Here is a 20,194-nt window from a genome sequence, read left to right on the forward strand (position 1 = left end):
AACTTTCTCTCAAGCAAAAACTTGTGATGTCAGAAAATATTATTTTGATATGCAGGAAATCAATGAGAGCGGATCTGGACAGTGAGATGTTAATCCCTTCTGAAACAGCACCTCATCCTGACAGCAGCTGCTTGGGATCTGCTCTGAAAGCTTCCTGCCTGAGGACTCTCAGGAGAGGAGCAGTCAAGTGCCTCCTTCCGACTGATGYGGTCCTGAACGCTTTCCCCGCAGACACCAAAGATCAATCCCAAGAACGYTCCTGCTCATGGATCTATCGGCTCAGTACACACTGAAAAAGACCAAGCTCCACAGGTACAGCAGCCTCAGGGAGACACTACTTGGGCTATTTTTAACTTCTTGTTGAAGGCACTTAAGTGGGCATAATATGGCACAGGTTTAAGAGTATTTGAGGCTTTGGCACACRSTGCCCAGAGAAGCTGTGGATGCCCAMCCCTGGAAGTGTTCCAGGCCAGGCTGAATGGGGCTTTGAGCAGCCTGGTTTMATGGAAGGTGCCCATACCCATGGTACGAGGTGGAAYRGGATGAGCTTTAAGGTCCCTTCCAAACSAAACCTTTTTGGGATTCTATGATTTGCCACAGTGTTTAAGCACAGATTTGCTTCTAAGCAAATGTGTCAGTGCTGCCACAATGAATAGTCAAGTTGCTGAACCGGGCATGAAAACAGATGTGTAATGCTGGCAGCTTAGCAGGGACACTCAAGAGTCACATGAAAAAACAGCTCAGCGGGGCCATTGCTTTCTGTTCTGGCTCTGCTAGAAGTGGGATTACTGTGTTTCAAACCTCAGAGCGAGGTGTCAGCAGTCACCCTGGTATTTTCTGAAAAGCAGCAGCAAAACTCAGTTTAAAGAACCAGACAAAGACCTTCAGGCACCAGCTTAAGAAGGCAAGGATATAAAATGACATATGAAAGACACCAACAGCAGGGAACAAATGGGAAAAGGAAAATAATTAAAGGGTACACCAGCGGTGACATCCTAGGAGACGTGCAAGAAATGTTTATGTCTGGYACCAGAGGGGATAAACTACCCCTGCCTGACAAACCCTTTGCAAAGTTRCTGCCATTCAAGCTTAGGCATGTTATCTATGGATCAGAAAGCAATAAAACCTGTTGGGTTAATGTAAAGAGTACTCCAAAAGGCCAAGAGGTGATTGCTGCAGCTAATTTTCCCCCGGGGAGTGTATATTTCTGTGCAGAGGGAGCACGGACTGACTTGTAGCAGTAGCTGGCGCTGTGCTTGTAATAGCGGCACAGGTTCCCGTCGTCGGGGGGCGTCGCGCAGAAAAAGATGGTCGGGGACAGGTTGTAGCGGCCAGTTTTGCAAAACTCATCCATTTCCCTTGGGACACCCGGCTCGATGGCCACACGGTCACCTGCCAGGGGGAAAGCAGAGTGCGTCAGGGACAGGGTGGCACAAACATAGGAGCAGCACCAGAAAGCACAGAAACCCTGAAATTGTAGAGAAAGGAGGGACACAAGGAAGATCTTGGTGCACATGGAAGATCAGCCACACACACACCTCCCTACAGCTGCCTTGTCCCCAACCTCAGCAGATGAAAGGGCAGACCCCATGCAATCACACTGTCACCAGATATTTTGCTGAATCTGTAGTGATCAGAAGAGGMAATACTGAGGATGGAGCAGGTGAGCTCAGCTGGCCACCACAATGCCAGCTGGAAAGGGACATTCCTAGAATCATAGAATCATGGAGGGATTTGTATTGGAAGAGACCTTAAAACTCAGCTTGTTCCACCTCCTGCCATGTTCACAGACAACTTCCACTAGACCAGGTTGCCCCAAGCCCTGTCTCACCTGGCCTTGAACACTTCCAGGGATGGGGCAGCCACAGCTTCTCTGAGAAACCTGTGCCAGGACCTCACCATCCTCACAGGGGAGGAAGCTTATGGCGCAGAAAACCCAGGAGCCTGGCAGGACTTATGTGGGAACAGAGGCAGCTTGGTGCTACAAGAGAGTAGCCCAGAGTGCTGGAAGGACACATGCTGCAGGACAAAGAAAAATTATTTAATTGCAGGCACAAAGCAGGATGGACTAGAGAAAAGAGTGTGAGCACAGTACAACTTGAAAGTACTCAAGGGACACAAAGCAGCACATTTCTTAGGTAGAGGAAGCCAATCAGAGCCAAACCTCTGAGCGAAGCTCTCCTCCAATAGGTTTCAGGCAGACACRGGAATGAGTAAAAAGATGGAAGTAAAGAGCCATCTAGGCCACTGAATCCCCTCTGAGCTGGCCAACAACAGGTGTGTCACAGGACAGAGGCAGGACAGACACTGAATGCTCTCCCAGCCTCCCATCACACTCTCCTGTGAAGCCTTCCAAGTTGCAAGTGGTTAGTAATGCTCAACTTCTCCTCCTTCCACCACGTAAACTGCATGCTCTGCTACATCTCAGATGAATGCTGCACCTCACTGTGACGTGCTGGAGCAACCAAAGAACAGGCAACCTGTTCTCCCAGCCCTCCACAAGTTGTGTCTCCAGCTCCCAGCTCAAGTTCCTGATTTAGGCATTCATCAGATGCTGCCCCACATCTCATTATCTCCTTCTCCTGCTCTGAACCTTTCTCACTTGTTTTATATCCTTTCAAAAAGGAGGAGAATAGAACTGCATGCAGAGCTCCAGATGTGCACTGATGTCCTCTGAGTCTCTGTCCCCTTCCTAAAAGTGATTTGCATTTTCATGACTGCTGAGCCGATGCTCCCATGCACAGTGTCAGAACCAAAGGTCTCACACTTCAGTAGTGATGGTCAGCACAGCATTTTAGATAAGAAGGGGTTTGTTTCTCCTGTCATGAATATCGCTTTGTGTTTGCCTGCATGGAATCATACCTGCATCTTACTGGCATGCCTCAGGTCTCTCTAACACTAGCTGGCTCTCCCCTACATCCTCTACACCTTGCCAAAGTTGGTCTCATCCGCAAACTTGGCAAAATTCCCTGCTCAGTCCATTTTCTAGGACATTCATGTGCACAGTGAGCTGTGGAGGTCCCACCACAGGGTCTGGAGCAGTTGCTGCAGTGACCTCTGCACTGCAGGAGGCCATTTGCTCCTTCAAGAACACAGACAGAGAAGAAACACTCACAGCAGGTCGCTGGCAARAGCTACAGATGCAGTTTCTGAAGCTTTATCAAGCTTCCTTAAAAAGCACCTTGCACCAGCATACTCTGCCCTGCATAAAAATACAGCCAGACCACCTCAAGATAGCCCAGGATAAAGCTACCTAAGGAATATCATCTACTAGGCCAAGCTGGGTGACTAAAAGCCGTGCAGTGACACTTTGTGAAGGAGAAGGTCACGCTGTGAGTTCAGAACCTCAGCTAAATTGCAGCCTGTTATCGGCACATTCTCGGGAACTGATTAGGAGGAAAACAAACAGATAGTTTTGRTTCCAGATACCTGGTTTCAGATGAGTCACCCCTGAGCCCACTTTGACGACAGTCCCGGAAGCTTCATGTCCCAAAACCATGGGAGCCTTGACAACAAAATCCCCAATTCGACCGTGCTGCCAGTAGTGAACATCAGAACCACAGATCCCAACGGAATGCATGCGCAGGAGGACCTCTGCCAGAAAAGGAGGAAAGGTTCCTTGTAGAAAAACTGAACTTCTCAGGCACTGGGAGAGCAGCACGTGGGCTGTCCCTGAGCCCCAGAGCAAAGCCAGTATCGACACATCCAAATCTACTGGCATTCAATCAACACAGTAGAACTGCACGTGCATGCATTAGAAGAGTGGCACATTCATGAACCACTTGCTGAAATAAAAAYTATGCAATGATTCACAAAGCAAGAAGGCTTAAAATAGGGTAAGACAAAAGCTAATGTCGATAAAAAATATGCTCAACAAAATAATACCGTTCAAGAGGGATGTTATTATTGCTGGAGCAGGAATAACAGAGCAAGTTCATTTAATTTTCCGTTCTCCCTAAGCTATGATTTCAGCCCTGGAGAGTTAGTGAATCGAATTTGTATCAGCCCATATGCCCATCCTATTAATGTTTAGTCCTGCATAAGATCATCAAGTCCCAAGAGCCATTTACTGTGACATACACAAACTGATGGAAAAGGAAGCAAAAAAGCCAGATAAAGGAGTTTATCTGTGACTGCTCCAGCTCTTCTTTTCAGCTGGAAAAACAGCAGCATCTCTTTCAGACATGCAATCTTTTGTTGCTTAATTTTGTACTTCCTCAAAAACATTTTATAATATCAAGGARCAACAAAAGAGAATGAGAAAACAAAGACAGAAGTAAAGAAAGAAGTCATCTGTGGACYTACCATTGGGACCTGGTTCTGGGATTGGACGGTTTTCCTATGGACAAAAGGAAAAAAAAACATTTAGCTGCTTGTTGATATCYCTGGGAATATCTGTGGAAACTTAGCCGAGGTTAGCTCAGATAAATCCAAAAGCAGACGAGGGTTTTGGTTCTGTCTGCTCCATGAGACATGGCTGTGCCAAGGGGAGCCTGCTCCTAAGCTCCCCTCATTTTCCATGCTCGGTGGAGTAACATGGGCAGCTGTAGAAGTGAGCACAGTGCCACCTTGTAAATCCACTCTCCAAATTATTTTGCAGTAAATTCCCTTTCCCTGCCCAGACATGAGAAACATACTAAATTTCCTTACACTGGAGCAACCCCAAGTTTCAGCTGAATCCTTCACTGCACTGGCTGGCAAAAAAAATCACCATCTGTAACCGGGAAGATTCTAAACCACCTGTTCTATAAAGCCTTAGTATTGCAGTGTTTATATTAATATTTTAAATAATACAAATTTTTTTTTACTACATAATCATGTAATAACAGAATCRCAGAACGATTTGGGTTGGAAGGGACCTTAAAACTCATCTCATTCTACACCCTGCCATGGACAGGGATACCTTCCACTGGACTGGGTTGCTCAAAGCCCCATCCTTGAACACTTCCAGGGATGGGGCAGCCACRGCTTCTCTGGGCACCGTGTGCCAGGGTCTCACCAACCTGTGCCAATAATACAGAATTTATACATTATATTTATACATAAAAATGTATACATAATATATACAGAATGATTTMTACCTAATAATGTATACATTCACATTCTCTTGTAATTGCAATGACATCTCTTTTTGGGATGAATGATGAAACCCGAGTTAGAAAACTGGTCCATATTATCCTTCCACCCAAAAGGTCTGCAGGGCTTTTGTCTTCACCAAGCTCCCTAAACTGCCTCAAAAGCCAAAGGAATAATTTTGTTGGGTTTTACAACATGAGCACAATACAATACTCGCCTTGAGGATCATGTCCCCAAGCAATGCTCCCCAGAGTAGTGGCAACAATAAACCCTTAAAAATTAATTYGCTACTCAGATTTTGAGGAGCACTGTTCTGCATGTTAACTATTTAAATCTCAGTATATTCCTCAATTCCTTCTTCAGCATTCTAAACATCATGAAAAGACAAACTCTGGAAACATATTCTCATACAAATCAACCAACTGAAATTCTCTGTGTTCAGACCTGTATCTGCAATTTTTCTATGTGGGGTGTTTGTTTTGTTTGACTGAGGACACAGCCCAGARCATTATTTCTAAAAAGAGAAATCTAAATGTAACCTCTTTTACAGAAAATGCAATAAGCACAGGATCTGGCAACACACCAAAGGTAAAGAACACCTCAGACTGAACAGAACAGTCCACGGTGAGAGATAAAGTCAACTTCTAGCTGAAAATGTGTGTGAGAGATAAAAAACCCCAAGATATTTTTTTTCTGGCAATAAAAACTGTGCCCAAAAAATCCAGACATCTTGGTGGAAAGCGAATCCTCCAGCCTAATTTGGAGAAAATAAGAGTGACTGAAGTGGAGAACACCAAAGACACAAGTTCTGCTGGTTCTCTGTTGTTCACTTGTTGTTCAAGTTCAGAAATGGTCTGTGGTAAAATAAATGCAGCAAATATTTCCTGTGAAAGGAGACATGGATGGAAAGAGAAGCCATGGTGCAAGTATGAAACCAATAAATCTTCAATGGATTTATTGGCAAAGAGGAGCCTGTGCAGCCACATAAGGACACAAGGAGAGTCAACAAAAACAAAGCAAACACATTTTCACACATCACAGAGGTCACCGTGACTCTGCCCATGGGAAACACATCCAGGAATTAAAAAAGGTGTGGGAATTACGGGAAGATGGTGTCACCCAGCTTTGGATATCAGTAACAGATAACAGGTTCAGAGTTCACTGCTGAGACTGCTCCTGTGATCCAATACAGTGAGAACCATCCACTTCATGGAAAGAAACTTCAGGGAAGCCCAGGAAGATCACATGAGCTGCTGATACTGACGCACTAYGGCACTGGTGACCAGCTCTAAGGTCTTCAGCAATACAAACATCCAAGGAAAACTCACATGTCTGGGTGTAAGCCAGTCTAGAGACCAGCAACACAGATGTGATGGAGCCAGTGTCCCACTTCACAAGTCTCAGACACCCTTCTAAATCACAGAGGTTTGGAAATGTGTTCTTGAACTAAAGTGACCTCAATTCTCAATCCTTTTGATTTCTTTTGGTAGTCAGGATGCGTGTGATTGTAGTGAAAGTGCAGTTGTATCAAAGGTTTCTGGGAGCCACCAGGAGCCACCCACAGGGTGCTGCTCTGGCTTTGGCACGTGTCACTTGAGCTGGGTGGGAATGGTAAAAAATCAACCACGTCCCTGGTAATTATCCCCCAAACAAGGCGTGTGTCCAAAGTCTGTGTGCTCCCAAGAGCCCTCCTGCCAGGACTCTGTGTACAGAAAGCTGCCTGCCAGTGTTTGTGAAAATCTTCCTTCCCCCATTTGGCACCCCAAACTGGCAAACACAGGTCTCCAGCAGTGTCGTGATGATTCAGCAGCCAGGAAGAGACAGCAGTCAGAGAAGCAGGATGAGCCTAAAGTACTAAAAAATTAAAAATAAAAGCACTCCCCTGCCTGGGAGAGTCCCCCAGCACCTGCTCCCCCTAAACCCCTCCATCCTGCTGCTCACTTGGGCTCTGACAGCCCAAATAAGTAACAACCACCCTCCACTCTGGTCCCTGAGAGCACCTGCCTCAGCTGTGAGAATGGCTAGCTGTGGAAAGAAAACTGAGGTTTTGGGGATTCTGTGTTTCAGGGATGGGAGGTTTCCCACCCAGAGCAGGCAAAGATCTCAAAATCATGCCCTCCTGCGTCCTCTAAGAGCATTCTGCAACTGAAGCCTTTCCAAGATTGGAATAACAGAAAATGCACACGATAGGATACGCAAAGTTGTCAGAACCAGATAAAAATAGACCGTTCTTCTAATAACTGTTGCATTCTCCTGCTCGCATGAATGAGTGTATCCATGTATTTATTTCCCTTGCAAAAATGTTGCACCTCGCAGGCACACTAGGGATAGTACATTTTTATTTCTCCTCTCCGGGTCGCTCCCTGTAACGCTGTCAAGAGCCCGAAGCGCCACGGGCTCCCCGGGCAGAGGGGCCGGGAGGGCCCAGCCACGGGATCCCCTCCAATTTGGGCCCCGCGCCCCTGGGTCCCCCCGGCTGTCCCCTCCTAGCCGGGACCAGGCCACGCTCACCCGGAACGGGAGGAACCGGGAGGAACCCGGAGTGCCGGACACCCCCAGAGCCGCGGAGGGAGCCCCGGGGCCCGCGGAGCCGCCCCCGCCCGCCGCCTTCCGAGCGCGGCCCCGCCGCCACCGCCCCCGCCCGGCCCCGGCTCCTCCCGGCCGTACCAGGCGCAGGTCCCCGGCGCGGTGAACCACCACGGCCACGTTCTGCCCCGGCACCGCCATGGCTCGGCTCGGCTCGGCTCGGCGCGGCCCCGAGTCCAAGGGCCGCCGCCGGGGGGGCCGGCCTTTGCCCCTGCCCCGGCTCCCGCCCGCCCGCCGGGCCCGGCACCGCCCCCCGGCACCGAGCGGGCTCGGCCGGCCTGCCCCGGCCACGGCTGCGGCTGCGGCTGCTGCTCCGGTTCCAGCTCCAGCTCCAGCTCCAACCTGAGCCCCAACCCCGGCTCCAGGCCCAGCTCCAGCTTCGACCCCGGCTCCAGGCCCAGCCCGGCTCCAGGCCTCAGCTCCAGCCCCAGATCGAGCCTCAGCTCCAGCCTGAGCCCCAACCCCGGCTCCAGGCCCAGCACCAGCTCCAGGCCCACCTCCGGGCGCAGGTCCCCCAGCTCCAGCCCCAGCTCCAGCCTGAGCCTCGAGCCCGGCTCCAGGCCCCAGCTCCAGCCCCGATGCTGGCTCCAGGCCTCAGGCCCAGCTCCAGCTCCAATTCCAGAAGTGAGCCCCTGCTCTAGTTCCAGCCCCAGCTCCAAGCCCCAGCTGCAGAAACAGCTCCAGGCTCCAACCCCAGCTCCAGCCCCAGCTCCAGCCTGAACCCCAAGCCCGGCTCCAGGCCCAGCCTGGCTCCAGGCCTCAGCTCCAGCCACAGTTCCAGCCCCAGCTCCAGCCTGAGCCCCGACCCCATCTCCAGGCTCCAGGGTCCAACCCCCGGCTCCAGCCCCAACACTCAGGCGCTGCTCCAGGCCCAGTCCCAGCCTCGGCCCTGGCTCCAGGCCATGCTGGTGACAACACTGCACCCTGCACTTGAACTAAAATTCAATAAAATGTGGTTCTGTAGGCTTTCCTGATCATGGCACTATTTGAACGTGGTTATCTCAGCCTGATCATGGCACTATTTGAATGTGGTTATCTCAGCCTGATCATGGCACTATTTGAATGTGGTTATCTCAGCTGCAGAAAAAGCTTACTGGGAGAAAAATAATTGAAATTTCAGGGATTCTGGTTGTTGGGGGGAAGAAGTTTTCTGCTCAAATAGGGTTGATAAACATCTCAAATAGATTATTCCCTCTAGTGTCATTGAATCATCGAATATCCTGGGCTTAAGGGACCCAAAAAAACCATCAAGCCCAACTCCTGGCCCAGCTCCAGCTCCAGCTCCAGACACCCCAACAATCCCACCCTGTGCCTGAGAGCCTTGTCCAAAAACTCCTGGAGTTCTGGCAGCCTTGGGGCTCTGACAATTCCCTGGGGAGCCTGGGCAGTGCCCCAGAACCCTCTGGGGAAAAACCTTTCCCTGATATCCAGCCTAACCCTCCCCTGACACTACTCCAGCTGTTCCCTCGGGTCCTGTCATTGGTCACCAGAGGGAAGAGCATTCTAAGAACATTCTGCAGCTGAAAGCTTTCCAGGCTTGACTTCCTTAGGAAAATAGAACATATACAGGATTTATCATATAAAGTTGCCAGAATCAGTTAGAAATAGCCTGTGTTTCTAATATTATTTTGTACTCTTTGCATGGATGCATATATCTATTAATTTAGTTTGCCTAGAAATATTTCACCTGCCAGGCACGTGAAGACTGTTTGCATTTTTTTGCCCTTTCAGGGTCATTCCTGGGAGCATGTGTTGGAGTCAGAGTCAGCATCACCACTGTGGTTACTCTGAGGGCAGGGGAAGGAGTTTGTAGGTAGGTGTGACATAACACCTTACTCAGTGTTTAAACAGCAGTGTAATTCCTGCCACATCCATGAAGCAGGAATATTTGCATTGTATGGAAAGGTGGGGAGCAGCTGGCTCTTCCTGGATATGCTTGTTTTTTCAAGGCACCTGCTTGTGCCTTTCTCTTTTAGGGTGTATTTGCCTCCAGACTTGACTTGCCACTTAAGTTCTCTGCATGGGATTCACTGTGAAATCCCACAGCTCCACCAGCCTGATGCCTGGGCTTCCTAAAGCTGAAAAAATGCTGGAGGCACAGACTGGGAGCTCCTCTGGGAACTCAGAGCTCTTGCTGTGGTACAAGTCCTTTGGGTCCTCATGTTGGTTTTTCTCCCCAAGTGTGTTGCAGGGTGTTGAGGGCACAACTGGGACCTGTCACAGGAATCATCTTCATCCCCTGCAGCACCAGATCCCGGGTTCCTGATGGAATGTCCTCCCCAGTCTTACTGATCTTCAGCTAAAATCCTGAATCAGTGGAGTTCCCTAGAAGGAATCACGACAGGGAGTGCATGGGAGGTTGGCCATTCCCATGCAGCCTTATCCCTCCTTTTCTCACAGGAAATTTCTCCCAGGCTCAGTGTTGTTCTGGATAATTTCTGAACTCCTTACATTTCCTGGAGCACAGTTTCAGGCTGCACTGCCAAAGCCATGCCAGTTCCTCACGTCCTGGGATTTCCTCTGTGCGTGTCACACAGACCAAGCCAATGTATAGGGCAGCCCAGAAGAACATGTGTTCCAGCACCAGGGGATTGTCCTGCTGTGAAAGTGGCTGCTGTTCACACCAGGGGATGCTCTGAGAGCCAGCCTGGGCTGCTGGTGTGCCCAGGGTGTCCCTTGAGAGGGCAGTGTGGGAAGCAGTGCTTCTCTCTTTGCCCTTGTGGCTCTTCTCAAGGCACAGTGATGCCAGCACAGCCCCGTGGCYGTGGGCTCAGCTCCTGCCCTGCAGCAAGAAGGGGTGAAGGACGTTCCTTGCCAGCCTTTGGGCAAAAAGTGATTTTTTGTTGGGGTGAGGGAACTGTTTTCTTCAGCACTTCTGTTTTTCCCAATCAGAATTGTCAGCACTTTGCCTTCAGTTTCCTCTCCTTCTCTTTCCCACTTCCCTCTAAATCAGACTCACTTCACACCTCCAAGTTTTCTCTGCCACAGTTTGTTGCCTGTGCCTGCTGGGCCTGCTCTTCCTTCAGAACCGTAAGGACTTCACCAACCACTACAAATCCTCCAAGATCCTCCTTTAAAAGATGTTTTGAAGCCCTTGCCATGGTCCAATGCTCTTTGCTTGCCTTCAGCCCTGCCTGACAAGCCCTTTTGACTGSCAACCAAAGACAAACCACACTTAGGACTTAGTTCTAATTAATTTTTCTTTCACCTGTTAGTTTCTCTTTCACCTGTGTGTGTGGGTGTCMGGCTTTCACTGGTGGAGCAGCCGTTCACCTTCCTCCAGGCATGCAAGAGCAGTGCTRTGGGATTATATCACAGCCGTGGTGTGACCTCTCACAACAGTTCTTGTTAGCAGAACCATTTCAGTTTGCATTAACTCAATCAAAAGAAATGTTTGCCTGTTTAGTCAATGATCAGGATCATTGTGTCCTCGATAGGTCAGGAGGGGGGTGCTTTTTGACATGGAAATAACCCCGTTCACTTGCAGCAGTCAAACTCGGGATGTATTTTCCTTGTTTGCAAAGTTATGAAACACCTCAGAACCAACTCATCGAGGGGAGGGGGTGCGTGACATCAGGGGGATCCATCCCCATGTCTTGGAGGATRAACTCCCTAAAATAAAGAGCAGCATTGCAGGTTCCACACCCACTGGTCCCTGTGGAGGGGGAGGACAGTGCTTGGGACCTCAAGCTCCTTCTGCAGTCCCACAGCTGGGGCAGCCTTGGGTGGTGCTGTCCTAGGAACCCTGGGTGGAGTGGCCAAATAGCCACTCTAAGTCAGGGTGAGCCTCTGCCGGGTCCAAAATGCAACCAAAGGGCTGAATTCTCTGTARCCTGGGCTAAATCTCTCCATCTCCATGAGCCCTCCATCTCCATGCACTGCTCAAGCAAGACTCACATTGGAGGCAGCTGCTCCTATTCCCCTTGTAAAGGATTCTCTTAAGGGTTTGCTTAAGAGTTGCTGTCACCCTCTGGAGCTCTGGAGGTCCTTCTGAAGGTCCCTCTGGAGGTGCCTCTGGAGCTCCTTCCCCATCCCAACACTGCAATTCTATTTCTGATCAACCGGATCAAAGTGTTTCCTCCCAAACTGGTGCAGGAGATTCTAAGACGCCTGTCCAAGGCCTACCATCACCTTTGACAGGGCTGGAAAAAGAAATCAATTCATTTTTACAGTGCYAACAGTGATAACTGTACCTCAGCTGTAAAGTATGACAGCCTGATCTCRCCTCTGAACCAAAGGGGCCTGCAGTTGTAGGGCTGGGTAAGGCAGTGACCTCTCACTCAACCTAGGTCAAGATGAATTTCAGTGATCCTATGGAATAGCTCCAAGTGGGACAATGAGATTCTGAAATCAAATAATCCAGTGGGAGGAGAAGGCTCGGGGAGCCTTTGTGGCTGCTGGTTGTGAGTTTTTGCATTATTCTGTTGCGGGTGAAGACTTTCATCCATCCCTTCCCGTACGTGCCACCGCTCCCTCCRCCTCTTCTATAAATGCCATGACTCKGCCAGTCAGGTATTTACTAAACATGGAGTTATTTGCATACTCAGATTTGTGTTTTCCACAGACGCTATCCTCAGCCTTGACTTCCTTGTCCACCCCTGCGCTCAGCTCTACCTGCTGTTATCATCCCATCAATTAATATTAACACAACTCTCCCCAGGAAAACACCACTCAGGAAATCTTTTGAAATGTCTTTGTGAGAAAAACATTTAGGGACCAAGGGCCAGATTTTAAAGAGCATGAAGGTGTGTGTTTTCCCCCTTCCTGGGAGAGGTTCCCTGCAGGACAGCCCTCAGGACAATCACCCTGTCCCCAAGCCTGAGGTGGGACAGGAGCCCAGTGGCTGACAGTTCCTCTGCACTGCGTGTTTGCCCCAGAGATACAGAGCTCACAGTCCAACTTTTCTGCAAATGAGCTTTTTCTGAATGGCAGTGGTGGATCTGAGATAGGTGTTGGTGGTTGACACTGGGGCCATGTGTCCACCTACGTCTTCGTGTGCGCTTTCCCGGAAAATTCTGCAGCTCTGTGAGTCACCCTGGAGACTGGCAGGCTATGCCAGGGCAGAGTGCAGACTGCGGGAGTCACCCAGGACTTTGGTGGAGTTTGGGGTCAGGGTCATAACCCACAGAATCTCTGCTTTGCTTTGTGACTAATTCCTGCTCTGTGTGCCCACAAACAGCGCTTCTCCCTTCTCCCAGGTATCTGGTTTAAAACTGCTTTGCAATCAGCAAGATCTTGCTAATCTATTTTGAAGCTTCCCGCTCTGCTTCCTTCCTTGCTCTGGCATTGCCACCCCAAGAGCAGGCAAATCCCASTCTTCCACATCCATGCACCAGCACCGTTCTCTTTGTGGTGTTGCTGTGCCCCTGCCTGCTCTGAACCCCTTCTCTTTGAAGCACAATTTTACTGATGTTACAGCCATTTGTCACTCAAGAGACTGCCAAAATTCCTCTGGCAACTCCATCTCCAGCCTCCATGGGAGCCAAGCTCTAAACCAGTTCCCTAGGCTCACTGTGTGCACTGTCACGGGAAGCATTTGGACAGTGTGGGGGGATTCTTGGGTTGYCCTGTGCAGTGTCCAGATCTGGACTCAATCCCTTCCAACTYAGGATAYTCCATGATTCCGTGATTCTATGTCTACTTTTTGGTTCAAATCAGCAGAAAAAGGTACTCAGCTTGAGCTTTGCTCCTAGAGGCCTCAGTCCCTTAAGCATCAGTGCTGGTGTAAAGTCTGCAACATTTTCAAAATTACCTAGACCAGGTGAGCACTTTCCCCCACAAAGAGTTTACACATCTTTTAACAGTGACCAGAAATATAGTAGAGAAACAGTAGCAGGAATAGTACTACAGAAATAATAGCAGGAGGTTCTAGGAAAGGAACAAAAGAGCGGGATGCAAGTAACAGAGAGAAGGAATGTGTGCAAATCAGTCCAAAAACCTTGGGAGAGGGAGGTAAGGAAGGTGTGCCAAGGAGGGCTCTCTGGACATGAGCGTGTGTGCCCCTCCAGACCCAGAAGTTGCACTGAGCAGGTTGGGTTTGCCCGTGTTTACCCAAAGGCTCTGCTTTGASCAGCACTGGGATTTCTGTGGGCATGCCAGGGCACCTCGAGGCACATCTCTCCAAGCACAAAACAAAGACTGYCCAATGCTTTCTTGGCACCTCTGGYGTTTCCAAGGAGTGCCAATCTTTGAGATGTGTTTGCTGGGCTCACATGGAGCTGGTTCCCCCCATTCAATTCCCCTGTTCTTTCTGGGAGGATTTTGTAGAACAGCTTTTCCAAGGAAAGGTGTCCATTCCTGTTCCTTTATCTCAGGGAGGAGATGTCTCCTCTCTTTGCATCTCTCCTTCATCACAGGCTCTGGAGATGYTGTTCCTCACTGCTCCTAGCATGCTCCACCTCTTGCCTTTTCTTCTGGGACTGTCCCAAAACACTGCCTTGCGTCCTTCCTCATACAGACGAGGCTATGCTGGAAGAAAAAGACATTAATTTTAATGGAAGTAGTTACAAAAATACTATTTTCCAAAGTCCACTGCACACAGTTTGGAGGGGTGCTGGTGGGATGTTTTTACCCTGAACATCACGGCCCAACTCTCACCCTTCTCATCCTGACAATGGCTTTGATCAGTCTCTCTCCATCCTTGGAGCTGCAAGGTCTGACATACATGCCTAAAACTGCCCAGAAAGGAAAAATCGATAATTCTGTTTATTTGCACTGAGAAAAACATGATAAAACCTTTTGTTTTTTCAGTGAGTGTTACCAGGGTTTGCTTCCACTTTCCATTTCAAGAACCTTCCGTGTATGGCAGCTTTGCTCTGAACCATACACAAACACACACTCCTGGGAGATCACCTTTCTCTTCACCACAAAATATTTTCTTTAGAAACCCAAGGTTTACTTAGTGGCTTGGGATTTGTGTGTCTGTAATAATCTTTAACCTTTAAGATCACAAAGATTAAAAAGAAGTTGTCCCCTACCAGTTTTGTTTTGTGCGCTTTTTTTTTAAGGGTGGGCATGAAGAGAACACCAAGAAGTATTTGAACACTCCAGAAATGTTTAGATGTCTGCATTCAGTGTCATATATTTAATCTTTAAAACAACAGATATTTTTCATTCAAGCTAGAATTTTTTTAAGCAAAACAATCTCTTCATCCTCATTTATTGAGTGATAAATGACTAGTGACTGTGGCCTGAGAGAGCAGCTTGGCCAGAGTAATCCCCTCTCCCATGCAATGTCCCCTAAATTGCAAGACCCAGGGAAAGTTTGAGGGGGAGGGAATTCTGGAGGTCTCCAAGGATGAGGATACCCCCTCACCACTGCTCCATACTCTATCCAGTCACTCCACTGCTCTCACTGTGATTTTTTTCCCTTGTATCCAACTGGAACTCTTCCCCTTTCCCACAGAAATTGCCCCCAACCACAGGCCCTCTCCATCAGAAATGAAAAATTATAACATTAAACAGTTAAATGATAAGAAAGGATTTTTAGCCTTCATTAAATTCTAATATCCTGGAATTTCTGGATCTGTGGCAAGAACAAATTTTTCAGAATTGGCCCTTTTATTATTTTTTGTTTGTTTTTTTAAGAAACCAAGACAACAGGCACAGTGGTCCCTTGGATTTCCAGGTAAACCTATTTTGGTAAATAGTAAGGAAATGGGTCCACATCAGAGGGTTCAGTTCAAGCCAAGAAAGGGTCATTTTAAGGTGTTGAAATCCAGTTACTGCATTTCAGGAGGACAGTGGCACAGCCGGGATGATCCACATGAACAATATTTCTCTCCAGTTCCCAAAAAGTGCCCCTAAAGAGGCAACTACCTGTAAGTGGCAACTTCCATGGAAAAAGCTGTATTTTCTTACTGATTGYCAGACCACATCTAAGTGCTACACCAGAGGAGCAACCTAAAATAAGAGTATTTAATTAAGCTTTTATCAAATTTTACCCTGTTTGGCCATTGTCAGCATTATAATGTGCTCGGGGCACAAAGGCAAGGCTGGAACAGGATCACACAATCATTTAGGAATCATTTAGGAATAATTTAGGAATCATTTAGGAATCACTTAGGAATTATTTAGGAATCACTTAGGAATCATTTAGGAATCACTTAGGAATCATTTAAGAATCACTTAGGTTGGGAAAGGCCTCTGAGATCATCAAGTCCAACTGTTCTCCCAGCACTGCTGAGTTCACCACCAAACCTTGTCCCCAAGTGCCACATCCACACACCTCTTGAACGTTTCCAGGGATGGTGACACCAGCCACTTCCCTGGGCATCCTGTTCCTRTGCTYGACCATCCTTTCAATGAAGAATTTGTCCCTAATATCCAATCTAAGCCTCYCYTGGTGTGYCTTGAGGCCATTTCTTCTCATTCTGRCCTTGTTCCCCGGGAGYAGAGCCTGACCCCCACCMGGCTGTGGGGTGTGACAGGATCCCCCCRGAGCCTCCTTTGCTCCAGGCTGAGCCTYCCCAGCTCCCTCGGCCCCTCCTGATGCTCCAGACCCTTCCCCACAGTTCCTCCTTACACCCATATGGGATTTGGGAAGCAGAGAAGCAGCTGCAGGTCTGGCAGGAGTGCAGGAGAAGCCACAGGAGGTTTTTGTGATGCAGGAGGTGTTATCAGGTGTTTCTCACCCCACCGGGACCCCTCCGAGCGCAGCACACAGAAGTGGCACTGGAGGCTGCTGACTTTGGCCAGCAGTGGCTCCCGTGGCTCAGTCCGTGTCCCTCGGCAGAGCTCTGGGCTCCCACAGCAGGACAATCACCCTGTCCAACCCATCCTCATCCCAGAGGAAAAGCTGGGATTCCCCCTGATYTGAGTGCCGCAGACCAAGGGAGCAGGATATTTTGGATGTATTTGAGACTGTTCCAGGTTTTTCACAGGAGGTGGTGATCCCCTGTCCCGGGCCTTGCTGCAGTTGATTCTTCTCGGTTTCCTGCCTGCACCGGGCTGGCTCCTGCAAGCGCAGCAGCAGCAGCAGCATCATCCTGTGCTCCATGCCTGCAGGGGGATGTGTCCCGGGCCAACCTTCCAGTGCCATCTGCCGTCTGTCCCGGCCGCTCCTGCCCGTCCCAGGGTGGCTCCCACCGCCCTGCAGGTGAAGAGCCCAGTGTGTCATGGCTGTGTCATCGCAGAAGGTGTCGCATTTCTGCTTCTTTTCGAGTTACATGAGTAATACCGGGAGCTATGCATGGGAGAGGCACCCAGAGGAGGGACCGCTCCGGCCTCRGGGGGTTCCCAGGCTCAGCTGGAGCAAGCCAGGACTGGCCTGAGGTGACAGTCCCMCCGCAGCAAGGCTGGACTGTGAAGCAGCACCACCACCCCACCCCATACTGTCCCAGCTCAAATTCAGTATATTTTTGTCAATAAAGCATGTAGCTGACTAGAAAAATAAAATATATTCTCCACTATTAACTTAATACAGAGATTCTCTGCTTGAGTGTCTCCACTCTCCCCATCCCAAGGAGGAGAAGACCATCCATGACAAAATCCGCGTGTTTTCTCCGCTGTCCCGAACAGCAAGCCGCTGCGGCGCTCCTGCTGGCGGTGTCCCGGTTTCCTGTGCTCCGGTCTCGGATGCCATCTCCTGGCTGTGCCGCTGAACTGAGCACAGCGACAGCGGGGACCGGGAGCGCCCTTCCCATCGCACTGCCCCAATAACAGCCTGACCGGTTCAGAGCAGCTTTTGTTCTTTGAGAATCCGAGCCGACCCCATGCATTTTCGATTCGTGATGGAAGTGTCTCCTGTAAGTAATAACCCTTCGGATCCCATCACATCAGCGCCGTGACTCCCAAGGCCCCTCTGGAATGACATCCATCACTTCGGGRGTGGGACCTGGCACCTCTCACCTTTCCCTAACAGTTCTTTTCGGGCTGTATTTTGTTACACGATCCCTGTGCCATCCATTGTTTGTCACCTGTGTCTCCATGGGGGATCGGGATGACACTTCCAAGTCTCTACTTCAACAAGTGGGTGTTTGGCAGGGTGAAAGCAGAGGTGTTTTTGGAGCTGTGAGGGTGTGGTGATATCCAAGCAAAACTCCTGAGAGGGGGCACTGTGCAATAAGGAATTGTGAGGCAGCTGGAACATCGTCTCCTCCCTTCTCGGTGTCCATCATTCCCTGCCTCCTTCTGCCCTCATGGAGACATTTCAGGCCTGGCTGAGCCTGCCAAGCCAATCTGCCATGGACCTAACCCATCATTACACAGCTTGGCCACTCATTTGATCTGGCCATGTGACAGGGRCTGGGGTTCCACAGACACTCCCTGYGCACAGCAGAGCTGCTCCTGACCCTCACGGGGGTGGACAATGTGTATGTGCCAGGGGAATCCCAGTAACGCTGCATGAGCTGCAGCTTCTYGCCMCAGCTCAAATCCTGTGCTYAGTWTTGGGYCCCTCGTGACAYTGAGGGGCTGGAGCAGGTCCRGGGAAGAGAACAGAGCTGGGGAAGGGTCTGGAGCACCASGAGGGAGCTGGAGAGGCTCAGCCTGGAGAAAASRAGGYTCAGGGACTCCCCTTCAKGTGAGGTTCAGGCTCTGTGGAGGATGAGAGGAAAAGGTCCCAGGTTGTGCCAGGGTAGGTTTATGTTGAGTGTTGGGGAAAATCTGTTCCCTGAAAGGGTGGTCAGGCAYTGGAAGGGGCTGCCAAACAGTGGTGGAGTCTCCATCCCTGGAACTGTTCAAAGACGTGGCACCTGGGAACGGGGTTTAGTGGTGGACCTGGCAGTGCTGGRGAATGGATAAACTCAACAATCTCASAGGGCTTTTCCAGCCTAAATAATTCTGTGATTCAATGATTCATGGCAATCAGCAGGGAGCAGTAGTTGCTAAATCCTGCTGCAGGATGGAGCTGGGGCTCTCTGAGACATTTCCTCACGGTTGTGGCCACCATTCTCTGCCTGATGGACAAACAATCTTGACGAAATGATCTCGTCGTGACTGGCTTCAGCCCAAGAGAGGACAGGAAAGGGGATGGTTGCAGAGCACAGCAGGAGAGAACAGGCCAAAAGCTCCAAGGTTTATCTGTTTTCCCTACTTTCAAAACAAGGCAAACCAGGAGGAGTTTCCAGTAAAGGGTAAAATGAAAGCGTGAAAGAGCAGCCTTTTTCCCCTATATTTTTCCTAGCCTCAGTGTCACCGTCTCTGTTCCCTGGTAGATTTGTCCTTTGGAMGTTGGCTGACAGGCCCAGGCAGCACGAGGACCAAAGGTGCCACAACCTGTACCCTTTCCCTGGTGGTGCCAACAGCTCGTGCCCCACCCAGAGCTTCCCTGCTCACAGAGCTTCACCCTGTCTGGGGATGGGGATATTTTGGGGACATTCCCTGTCCTCAGATCACCTCCCAGAGTGGGACCCCAGCGGGAGCAGTCGGGGCGGGGCACACGCGTGTCCACACGCCTGCACCAGCCCCACTCCAGCCGGGGAAGGGACGCCTGGGGACCCTCAGAGCAGACGTGACCTACTTTAGCTCCGAGGCGAGCGGGTCCCACTCTAAAAGCTTAATAGAGCTGCACGTCAATTATTCATGGCCTGGCCATGTTAATGCATGTGCTAAAGGCTTTTTTTTTTCTTTAAAAAAACCCCAAACAAACCAGGAAAAAGTCTGCTCTATAATTTAAAGCTTTGAACGCTCCCATCAACGGGCCCCGCTGCTCTCCRCAGTGTTTCCGCTCAGGTGAGCAGAGCTGCGAGATGCGGACAGACTCAGCAGGGAAGAACCAGCCCGCTGGAGCTGGGATTGGGGCAGGGGATTGGGGCAGAGGCCTGGGCGGTGAGCGGGGGGAATCCCACGGGAAGGGGCTGGCAGCCCTGCTCTGGGGCGGGCAACCCACGGCCCCACAGCGAGTCACTTCCCGGAGCAGCAGCGCTCGCTCCGCTCCATTCCCAGGCACAGTGGCCAGCTGGGCTATTTTTAGACCTGTCTTTTGCTTTTTCTAGTTTTTTTTTCCTTGCTTTCGCTCAGCACTGCCCTCGCAGCCCTGGGGAGGGATGCAAACACTGATCCCCGGGGTGGGAAGCTGCGTGGGAGGGCGCAGCGCAGGGGTCAGCGAGCCGGGCCACAGCAGGGAGAGCCCCCGGCCCCCGCACGGCCATTCCCACCGGGATCGGCACCCCCTGCCCCGCAGCACCGGCCCCACAGCTGCCGGAGCAGGTACCGATAGGGCCAGGAACGCTTGGGGCAGCCCAGGCAGCGGGGCAGGAGCTGGGCGGGTGCAGGGCGATGCTCCAGCCACCGAGAGCGTTTGCCTTCTATGGAGATCTCCTTGTGCACTGCTGGCACGGAGCACAGGCTCTGGGCCTCCGCCGGCGCTGGGAGGGGGAACAAAAACACCCAAAACAGCTCCGGGCTGCCCTCGCAGAGGCCTCCAGCAGAGCTCAGCACCACCAACATCCCCAACAAGGACTCGTCCTTGGCCCAGCAGGGCAGGGGAGACCCCGGCTCCTGGTCCTCAGCTGCAGCCCAAGCGAGCCCGCATCCTTCAAACCTGGGAAAGGGGACCAGGGAGRCGCCAGGCTGTGCCTGAAGCATCCCA

The 20,194-nt window shown here is 50.4% G+C and overlaps 1 protein-coding gene across 1 annotated transcript in view; it reads right to left on the reverse strand.

Moving 5' to 3' along the window:
* The window catches only part of SORD (sorbitol dehydrogenase), an 18,825-nt gene extending 10,965 nt beyond the window's left edge, over positions 1-7,860 (reverse strand). The window contains exons 1-4 of the mRNA XM_057380534.1: positions 7,744-7,860; positions 4,306-4,339; positions 3,430-3,594; positions 1,233-1,392 (exon numbers count right to left, since the gene is read on the reverse strand). Of these exons, the coding sequence (XP_057236517.1) occupies positions 1,233-1,392; positions 3,430-3,594; positions 4,306-4,339; positions 7,744-7,803 (419 nt within the window). The 5' untranslated portion in view covers positions 7,804-7,860. The remainder of the gene's footprint in view (positions 1-1,232; positions 1,393-3,429; positions 3,595-4,305; positions 4,340-7,743) is intronic.
* Positions 7,861-20,194: the final 12,334 nt, after the last annotated feature.

Source organism: Malurus melanocephalus, unplaced genomic scaffold, assembly GCF_030028575.1.
Source record: "Malurus melanocephalus ecotype Western Australia unplaced genomic scaffold, MMel_1.1 scaffold_457, whole genome shotgun sequence".
Lineage (NCBI taxonomy): Eukaryota > Metazoa > Chordata > Aves > Passeriformes > Maluridae > Malurus > Malurus melanocephalus.